Source organism: Silene latifolia, chromosome 5 (genome assembly GCF_048544455.1).
Source record: "Silene latifolia isolate original U9 population chromosome 5, ASM4854445v1, whole genome shotgun sequence".
Lineage (NCBI taxonomy): Eukaryota > Viridiplantae > Streptophyta > Magnoliopsida > Caryophyllales > Caryophyllaceae > Silene > Silene latifolia.
The window spans coordinates 49,288,157-49,299,741 of record NC_133530.1 but is presented as its reverse complement, the minus strand read 5'-3'; the positions used below and the strand labels follow the sequence as shown (position 1 = coordinate 49,299,741).

Genomic DNA, 11,585 nt, shown 5'->3' with positions numbered 1-11,585 from the left:
AGAATTTGAGAAAATCAAACGTCATTCCCAAAAGCTTCAAATCTCTCATCATTTTCATATTTTTCGTTCTCTCTCATCTTTCTTTCTCTCTCTCTTATTTATCAACATCGTCAACGATGCTATATGTTTCTTCCTCTACGATCGATCGTCACATACTGAACCATCAATCTCTGCAACCATCTACCTATTCGACGCTGCTTTAATCAATGGAACCTGTTTATTCGAGGTAAAATTCCGAAATTGCTGATTATTTTTTGTTAAATTAGGGTTTATATTTTGATCTTTATGTAATTTTTTAATTCGTCGATTAAATTAGTTAAATTTAGGGTTTGATTATCGTGTTAGATTGTTCGTGAAATTAGGTTTTGATTAATTTTTTGATTCGTCGATTACCTTTAGAAATTGATTAAGTTCAGTTGCATTAGGTTAGTTATGTTTGCGAGCTCCTCAGGTATTGTGCCCACTAAACGGTTGTAGGAAAAGTCGATCATCGAATGAGTGCCTAATGTTCCGAGGAATTTCTCTGTTGTCCCCTTGATGATTTCTTGAATCTCTATACCACTGACACTTTCATATCCTCCGTCATTGTTAAAAGAAAGGGAGCCTAAGCAACGAGGGATGTGCCCTGTCAGGTGGTTATATGCGAGTTCTAAAATTGCAAGTTGTGTATAATGACACAGTTGCGAACTAATGAATCCGCTAAAATTATTCCATTGCAGCCTTAAGATTGTCAAAGAAATATAAGGATCAGGGTATGCATTCTTAACTTGGATCTCTCCATAAAACATATTGTTATTAAGGTCTAGCACAGTCAAGGAGTTTCTACTGCTTAATAGCGAGGAATTATTTTCTCCTTCCAAGATTCTTCCTGTAAACAAATTTTCGGACAAATCTAGTACCCTGATTGTTTTCAGTCGTTTGAGCCAATGAGGTATTGTCCCGGAAAGCATGTTGTCGTGAAGGTCTAGCATATCCAAATTACAGCCATCACAAGTAATATGGCCTGGCAAAGATCCTATTAGGAAAGTGGTAGTGAGAAAGTTGTTGGAAATAAGATGATTGAATTCATAAACGTAAGAGATATTTCTTTGTGAGAAGTATTTTAATCAAAGGCAAACAAATGATTGGGATAGACGGAGTACTTTCTAACAGAGGGGCACTATTAACAGCTAGATCGTTTACTGACTGAGTGGATGCTTATCCCTACAGTATTCGCTTTTCGGATCAGCATTGTCCATAAGGGGCTTATTTGGCTCAATTCTGTGTGGCAGAATAACAGACTATTTCGGTCGCAAGGCTGTAAGTTTTTTCATTATGAGTACCCAAATTAAGATCCAGCTTAATGCATAATATTTGCTTGATCTGCTGCAGACTATCGGCCTGATAGATGTACTCAGCCTTGTTTGGTGGCTTTCTATAGCATATTCCCAGGTTTTCAATCTTTTATGTGCGAATTTCTTCAACAGTTCTTTTACATTCCCTAATCACATGAATATTCTTATGATTGTCATCTGTTTAGATGCTTACTGCGAATAGTCATTAAACAAGTACTCGTATGCGAATGTCACTTATGTCAAGGAGAAAAATGATATCAAAGAATTGTAGTTCAATAGATATCTCCTCTATTCTCATGTACTATTTGCATTATGGATCACCCGCTAACTATTAGGAAATCTCCTCATTCTTACGGCCAAAATCAGATTCCGCCCCATATGGATGGCAGTATTCTTTCTTTTTTAACCTGTAGTCTGAGGAGTACGAGTTACTAACTGTTAGGAGGACCCCAATAAGGTTTATTTTTTCTGAATTTATCAGAGTTATTTGTTGTGTGTGATTTTATTTTCTTACTATCCAATCTGACTTGATCTTGAAGGGCGCTTGGTCTCTTGATATTGGACGAGTAATGATTTAACTTGATGATGTACAAACTAGTTTCCTCACTTATGAGAGCCAATTAGCTCAAACGGGAGAGCATTATGCAGTGCACAAGATGTGGGTTCAATTCCCACATTGGCTAGCAAATACCGGTGTTTCTTTTACATTCTTTTACATTGTAATTGCCAAGGACTGGTAGTTTCTATGCATAAGCCTAAAATGCCTTGAAAAGGCCGATAAATATATTAAATCTCCTTCACAGACATTTTCCTTGTTTCATGCACATAGAACCTTATTTCATGCACATATAATCAAAATTAATATCCTTACCCAACAGTAATTAGTAATATAATATAACCAACTGGTGCAACTGAAGAACTTTTTAATGCACATAGAACCTTATTTCATGCATATAGAACCTTATTTCATACATTTATAATCTTATTTCATACCCATTAAAATTAATGTCCCTAACCAATTGTAATTAGTATCATAATAAGAACTTTTTCATGCACATATAACCTTATTTCATGCACATAGAACCTTATTTCATGCACATATAATAAAAATTAATGTCCTTTACCAACAATAATTAGTAACATAATATAACCAACTAGTGCAACTGAAGAACTTTTTAATGCACATAAAACCTTATTTCATGCATATAGAACCTTATTTCATGCACTTATAATCTTATTTCACGGCCATGTAAAATTAATGTCCTTAACCAACAGTAATTAGTATCATAATAAGAACTTTTTCATGCACATAGAACCTTATTTCATGCACATATAACACTTATTTCATGCATGTACACACATGACTATCCTAAAATCACGGGATTTTTTATTTATTAGGTTATATGGGATTCGAACCCATACCTTTGTGCAAAATAAGCACATCACTCTACCATTGAGCTAATAACCTTTACAATACGCTATAAATAAGTTAAGTAGTCAAGTAACCATATCACTATATCAGTATGATGAAAAGACATCAGAGTATCATATATTTCTACACAAACAAAATGATAATAATACACAAATAAAGTTTCCTCCACTTATTTTCCCTGAGTGAGAAAATAAGAACAATAATATCATCCTGTATTGTCGAAATTCGAACATATTTAGTCATCAATAGAAGATGCATAACCAAAGCCACTTGCATCGAAAGAAGGTAAGCACTTATTTAATTCATATTTGTGCGTTTTGCGGATTGTTGGGTTCCATATAATGAAGTAGTGACCATGTCTTGGGGTTAAACAAATTAACTCATTACAACAGCCAACAAGTATAGTACAATCTTCCTTCATAGTACAATCTTCCTGTTGGGGCCGATCACCACGGTGTAGCGGAGTCCATAACATCACCCATGGAAGTAACCGAGAAAATATCATCTATACCAGACTTTAAAGCTTGGGGCGAGATTGAGCTCACTCCTTTTAATAACCGCTCTATTGGACTCTGGTTAGTACTCGTTTGCTCAGAAGTGTTATTCCGAAGATTAGTATCAACATCATTACATTCAACAAGAACAGGAGAGGGAGAGATTGAGGTTGGATTCTGAGCTGGCTGTGACTTCACATTCCTCACGTCCTCCATTGGTCGTACTCGAGGTTTGTGAATTTGTGGAGGTAAAGATGGCAATGACTGGGGAATTGCAGGTTTAGGTTTGGAAGTAGTGTTGAAGAAGTTGGCTATGTAGTTCTCCCATTCTTCTATTTTTTCTGCATGTACAGGCGTGATATTTTCTTTAGGAAAAGTCACAATTTTAAATATACGCCCCAACACAATCTTAATTGCCTGGTACTTCTTCAGATAAATGTCTCTATTTGGGTCATTGGGATGCGTATCAAGCTGAAATACAACATAAGGCAGAAATCTTGTTAACCATTGGAGTCGGAAATTCAAAAGATTCAAAGAAGATATGTATGAGACTGAAATATTAGTGTACAAAAGTAGAGCAAGTTACCACTTAAGTTTTCATTTATCCTGGCGTTCCATTCCACAATGTCACCATACTCATTCTTCATAGCTATTATCTGTAAGAAAGAAAAAGAAAAATAAAATAAAATCTGAGCATTACAAAAAAAAAAAAAAAAAAAAAAGCAACAACAATGGAGGACACTTCCAACAATTCATTTTACGCAGAAAAAAAAACATCCCTGGCATTTGAATCATCATCAAACCAATAACAGAGTAACAATGGAGCAAACACACAATGAGATCGTAGTGTTTATAAGCTTTAAGGAATTACCTTCCGGTGAATTCCTTCACGCCCGATTTTCCGTATCTCCATGCCTCTCCATTGCTACGGAAGTATCAATTCCTAAGAAAAATACGGGAGAAAAATATAGGTGCTAAGACAGAGGCTCAGTGTGGTTCAATAGTAAGTTAAAAAAAGCTTTAAAAATAACGTAGCCAATCCGCCTTGAAAGTTGACACTTACTTTTGGATGCCTCTGGAGGTAGACTTCTCGATTGAATTGTCTGTAACCCAACACTTGAACTATGATTCTTCTCCTCTCTGACCACCTCTACTTTCTGTTGAGATATCTGTGGAGCATGTGATTGTATCATAGGCACATCATGACTGAGAGCATGATTCTTAGAGGGGAAATTATAAATCAATGATCAAAACAGCAGGCAACAACCGTCAAAGGTAAACATCCACTTCCTTGGGAATCCAAACAATTACACCGAAATCCTATTCCTATTATGAAGTGCGGAAATCTCAGGCGCTTAATAACCTCAATATAACTATCAATGAGAGAAAATGAGAGTCGAATGCAGACAAAAATATTATGATACTAAGACTACAAATCTAAGAGTTCTTCATATAAGAACAATCAATTAACTTAATTAGGGAAATTACTCGAAAATAGGGGGTAATAGCTATAGATAAATTGATGAATATCAAGGAAAATTACATGATAAACAAATTGAAGTGAATCGCCATGAATTTGAGAAGTGTATTACCTTAATTTGTAGGAATGAAACTCAGTAATGGCAGTTGAATCGAATTAGATGAACGAAAATATGATTTGGTTAACGATAATCGGAGAGGACGATCGGAAAGGACGCCGGAGAGGACGATGGTCGAAGATTTGGGATCCTATGAGAACCACTAGTATAATGAGAACCATAAGAACCACTATACTACTAATAATAATAATGATAATACTACGGACGACATTAAACTTTATTTTGTTTGAAACCTACGCGCACCCCCAAACCCTTCAATCTCATTCATTTTCTCATTTTCACTTTCTCACTCATCTCTCCTTCTCTCTCTTCGACCATCACCGTCTTCATCATCCATTCTGATCGTCCTCTTCGATCACCGTTAACCAAATCATAATTCCGTCACTTCTCAAATCTCAACTCATTCATCATAGCATTTTCGTTCCTCTAATCCGATTCAACCGCCATTACTGAGTTTCATTCCTACAAATTAAGGTAATCCGCTTCTTAAATTTATGGCGATTCTACGCCACTTTGTTCATGCTATGTAATTTTCCTTGAGATTCATCAATTTGTCTATAGTTATTACCCCTAATTTCGAGTAATTTCCCTAATTAAGCTAATTGATTGTTCTTATATGAGGAACTCTTAGATTTGTAGTCTTATGCTTCAACCTATGTGGAATTTTAGTTTAGTTAGAGTTAAGCAATAATCTAACCCTAATTTCTCATGTAGTTATTGCTTTTCATCTTCAACATTCGATAATGCTTCATTTCACTTCGTCCATTCTCAATTATGCAGGAATAGTTAGCTGCGTGGTTTACAATACCGAGTAATGCTCTAATTATGTTTATAAGATGTCATTGTAGGAGTTGCCTTTCAATTTGGTTTTTGATCTGTTGAGGATTGGCCAATGAATACTAGTCGATTCTAAATTATGCAGGAATAATTGTCCATTACCAAGGGTTAGAATCGAGTTTCCGATAGATTAACGAGCAGTGGTTAAGATATGAAGATTGTAGTAGTGTTACACAACACATATACCTAATACTTTACATAATGAGCTTTAGAATATTTCCGTTTTTCCTTTTTGAACTTATTAATTAATTACCATCAGAGAATTGTTAGTGTTCTACAATGGTCGCACAAGTGGTTGAAATGATATTATTGTGTTGCTCGTATTGAACAAATTAGGATAAGGGTGACATAACAATAGCACTTTTCGTCTTGGAAGTTATCTGTATTTTAGCTAATGTGGCACATCGAAAGAGAATAATATAATCATGTAAGTTACATTGATTCCGGAAAAATATGCCTATCCAAGTTTCATAATGTTCAGATGATATTAGATATTTAGAGGCTTATGATACAACACAAATTCTCTTGAACTAGATTTTGTCTTAACACATTAACTGATAATTTATATGCGAGTTAATTGAATAGGCTTGATGCGAGTTAATAACCGAAATTGATGTTGAATTCTAGGTTGCAGTTGATCGTACTTGTAACTGCGTATCATTGGTACATCAGAGGCAACGAGATACTGAATTTCGAGAGTCTACTAATGACCAGAGACAATGGTATGACCAGTTCCTTATAGTTGATTTGATAGTTTGTTCGATAAATGTTGCAATGCGATGTTTAATTTTTGTAGCTGATTAATAGAGTCCTGTGACCTGCTTATAAGTCTAGAGGCATTCCATTTCCCAAAATAATTCTTTTTTGTTTTGGTTTTCCAAAATGTGATTTGCTTGTGATTTTCCCTTCAATTATCGACTAAATATTCCTGCTTTAGATCAAGCAAACCGTAATTTGAGTCAATGAAAAACACTAGTTGGCTAAAGAAGCATAGGTTTACTAGTATGTGCTCAATTTTGTCTGGTTATTCTAATAATCTAATTGCTCTTGCAGTTGCTCGAGAAGCTAGTACTCATGAATAGAGCCATTAAAATTTGAGTTAAAATTGTTAGTCTTGATTTTACACTAATCATAGAAGAGTTCATTCATTAACTTGTTTGTCTCTTAAGTTAGGGTAAAGTATCAGCACGTGCTGCTGGTGAGCTGCTAGCTTGCTAGTTAAGTAGTTATCATTTTGCCCTGTTTGTGCTTTTTGCAGTCAAGTAATCATTATCAATGCATGAAGTAGCCTTGTAGATGCATGAAAAGGTAATACATGTGCATCAAACAACCGTGTACATGCATGAAATAAGTGTGTTATATGGGCAGGAAATAAGATTATATGTGCATGAAATAAGGTTATATGTGCATGATATAAGGTTGTATGTGCATTACAAAGGTCTCCAGTTGCATCTAATTACTATTGGTTAAGGACCTTATTTTTAAGTTAAACCCGTTCCCATCATAAAGGAAAGGGTTTAGGGTTGGATTAGGCGGGTTAGATTCACCTGCATCCTTGCACTCCGGCAAGGGCACACCACAAAGGTCGGGATTATTTTTGTATTGGGTAGCCGGAAGAGTACTGAGTTGCCCCCTTTGAGGTATTTGGCCAGTTAACTGATTATTAGACAAATCAATCTGCACCAAAAATGAGTACTGGGTGAACAAACTCAGGATTGGACCTGAGTACATACGCATAAAATCATCGTTTCTGAGTGATGGTATTTGGTTCAATCTCTCAGGTCTGATTCCTACACACTCAAACAGCTCTCTTACTCCTTTACAACTATTGCCAACATTCCGAACAAAAATCAGGTAATTTCCAGATAAAATCTCAAGTAACTTAGGATTACCTTGTCGCCTACCTAGCCGAGGACTTCATCGTGAGATTATTGGTTTTCAAATCAAGCCAAACTAAGATTTTGCAATTACCCAATTCTATCGATATTTCAGGAGTGAAGTTGTTGTTGTCTGGGCTAACAACATTGTACTAGGAGTTCTAGTTTCAATAGCAAGCATTTGACTTTTAGCCTTATATGTGCATGAAATAAGGTTCTATGTGCATGAAATAAGGTTCTATGTGCATCAAATAAGGTTCTATGTGCATGAAATAAGTATTACATGGGCATGAAATAAGGTTATATGTGCATGAAATAAGGTTATATGTGCATGAAATAAGGTTCTATGTGCATGAAAAAGTTCTTCAGATTTTGCACGAAGGTAGTCGGGTAGTCATGTAGATGCATGAAAAACTCAAATATGTGCATTAAACAACCTAGTACATGCACGGAAAAGCAATATATGTGCATTAAACAATCCTTGTTTAGTATATTTTAAAGGCTATTAGCTCAATGGTAGAGCGAAGTGCAAATTTTGCACAAAGGTATGGGTTCGAATCCCATATAGCCTATATTAAATAACAAATCCCATGATTTTAACTTATTGAGATGCAAGCCGTATAATACAGCTAACATTAAGCGGGTCATAGTCATAATTAGGCAAAGATGAGCGACTCGCGTGCGTGCATCAAGAATGTCGAGGAGGGAATGTATAGCTTTATAGTGAGCATAAGTAAAAAGACTAGCTTATGCATAGAAACTATGACCATACATTCCAGTCCTTGCCAATCATAATATAATAGAATGTCAAAGAAACACTGGTATTTTTTTAGCCAATGTGGGAGTTGAACCCACATCTTGTGTATTGCACAATGCTCTGCCATTTGAGCTAATTGGCTTTCGAAATAAGTAAAAGGTAAGTATTGGTGCTTGAAAAAACTTTGTTTGTACAGGTAATGGAAACTTTACTCTTCATCATCACCCAAATTGGGTCCAGGTTTGCTTCAAGTCACAACAGATATCAAGGCGCGACAATTAATTCAAAAATAAAAAGGAGGAAAAATCCAAACCTCCATAAACTGAACAATAAAATCTACAAGCCTTTGTTTTTGCATCTCCTCACAGTGGAAGTTGGTGATGAGAAAGCTAATGTCATAACCCTGTCAAGAAAAATGACAGAACGCATTAAATCACATCACATTGCAAGACTGCAAGTAGTCCATCCATCGCATTCATATAGTTTTAGTTCGCCTTCTTGGACTAAACAATGTCGATTTTGACCAATATATAGTCACTATATACAATCACTGCAGCTTTTTAAAAACGTTATATGAAAGTATAGGGTTTGCTAAAACAAACTTGACAAATCTTCCAATACATCTCTACTTATATGTTAATTGAAGAAATTGACATTGGTTTACCATAAACGTCAAATGAGGTCATTGATTTGTTTGCCACTGCCAGGGCACAGAAATCTTTCACTGATTTAGGGCTAAATTTACTAGTATCCAGGATCATTGATTCCGGTCCATCATTGATAAATTACAGACAATGCTAATATACACAGGCTTACCCTCCTTCAACGCAGTTGATATGGCCCTATCGATTTCCTCGTGTGCATCTTCCATATTATTCACAACGGCCTACACACACATTTTCAATTTATGTATACCGTCACGGCCAAGAAAATTATACAACTTGATAAAACAGCAACAACCTTCAACAATACAATTCAAGTTATGCTGTCTTACCCTGATATACACATACATGGTAATGCAACCAAAGCATATGAAAGCAATCAATTGAACTGACAATGTTTTGTAATGCATTTATGTGATTAAGAGTAGTCCACAAGCCTAGCAGATATTTCTCATCCCAGCAATATTTCTAAATTAAATTCAGACAATACAGAGCAGCCACCACTCAACCACACACCATCACTGCCCCCAACCACCACACCAATCATTGGCAGCAACACCATATTTCCAACGATGCAGCACCCACTTATCTCCACCATGAACCAGACAAATCACATAGATGCACACATTAGCACTCTAGATACACATGTCAGGCCTCTAGATACACAAATCGATTCATGGGACATCATATACATAACTACACCATGGCATAGAAAGCAAGAATTGGTTAACACCAACCTATAGATCAAATACAATATTACATTTCACTAATGCACTAAATTATAGCTAAGATACACTATTTGACCTCACAGGAACACAAAAATAGAGCTCGGGTACATCAATTAGCTTCACGAGTTCACCCTCTCAGACACACAAACACATAGCAAACACAAAGAATTGTACTTCGCACAGTGCTTCAATTTTCGAACTATCGAGAGATGAAAATTGTTACCTTTCCATTCCTTCCTCCGTCCTTTAAATACCTCGATGTACCCAAGTGTAAAACTTAATGTATTAGCTTATAGTGTACTTCGTACAATGATTCAAACACAAAGAATTGCACTTTGTACATTGCTTCAATTTTATTGTCTATGAACCCTATTTCACTGCATATCAACTTTAAGTTAAAAACAAAATCAATCAAATAAATTATGCATAATATCCTGAACTTTAATATGGGAAAAGTTGACGGATCAAAAAATACGAAACAATTGAGGCAATTTCTCAATTTTACACAACCCTGATTTCATTTCCGTACCCCCAATTATATGAATATAAACTCGAATCATCAATTCTTCAGCCCTAATTTGTTGACGAATTAGGAAATTCGAAAGACAAAAAGTTGAAATTAAGAGAAATTAATAGAGAAATTAAACAAACCTCATCGAATTTTGATGACCAGTGAAAGATGGTTCGATTAATGTCGCCATTGATGAAGGTAGGAGCAGAATATTGAAGCTTGTTCTTCAATTTGAGTTTCGTGAGAGGGGAGAGTGGGAGAGAGAAAAATTTGATAGAAATCAGAATTTTGTTAAATGACATAGGTTCAATGGCGACATCTATTCATTCATTTGTCTTAGATCCACCTATGAGAGGTTCTCACGGTTCTCATTATAACAATGGTTCTCACCGGATCCTGACCCTATATATATATATATATATATATATATATATATATATATATATATATATATATATATATATATATATATATATAGGATTGAGATCCTATGAGAATTCTCTTACCATGAAAACTGTGAGAACCTTAAGTCCAGAATCTTTGTATCAAAGGTTCAGAACCTTTCTACTAAAGGTCCAAAACCTTTATAGCAAAGGTTCTTAGCTCTTTCGCCTACATTGCAAAGCCACTAAAGCTCCTTCGTGTTGTTTACATCAACAGGGGGCAACAACTATCAAAAGAGTTGGACCATTAGATTAAAGAAATTCTATTATGGAAAATGATGAATAAAATGACAATTATTATTGTGCGAGACGGTCTTATATTATAAGACGGTAATGTAATATAATCATTTATTTGTAATAAATGAATAATCTTTCTATAAAAATGGACCTTCTCGCGGTCCTAAGACCATTGTATTTCATAATTTATGATAAATTAAAATACATTGAGTAAATGACAAAACTTACCCATTGAATTTTGCTTAGTAAGAAGACCATCCCTGACAATGTCAAAAGCATTGAAATGTTCCACTTTCCACCAACCGAAATGAAATGACCTGTAAACTCCATATTCAATTTAAATCATACGAGACTTCAATAGTGGAGTACTGGAGTATATGCATTTGACAGGTGAATGTCGACAATGTAGGTGATAGACTTATAGCCGCGGATTAATATTACGGACTACTATTTTCATATGTGCGACTAATGTTGACGTCTTTTCATGTATAATGTATACGGGTATGTCTTCATACTTGTCGAATTACAGAGATAAGCTTAACTTATAAGCTAATAGTAGTACCCTCTGTACCTTTGTATTGCATTACCTGTGAACATTTGGTACAAAGGGTTTGAAGCTTTGTTATAAAAGTTTTAAACGTTTGATACGAAAGTTTTGAACCCGAGGTTCTCACG

The 11,585-nt window shown here is 35.3% G+C and overlaps 1 protein-coding gene across 1 annotated transcript; it reads right to left on the bottom strand.

Annotated features, from left to right (window-relative positions):
* Positions 1-3,212: 3,212 nt before the first annotated feature.
* LOC141655336 (putative mediator of RNA polymerase II transcription subunit 15b) lies at positions 3,213-3,900 on the bottom strand. Its single transcript, XM_074462420.1, has 2 exons — positions 3,892-3,900; positions 3,213-3,731 (listed from the first exon to the last, which is right to left on the bottom strand). Exons 1-2 carry the CDS (start codon positions 3,898-3,900, stop codon positions 3,213-3,215), a joined length of 528 nt encoding a protein of 175 aa, XP_074318521.1.
* Between the last annotated feature and the right edge of the window lie 7,685 nt (positions 3,901-11,585).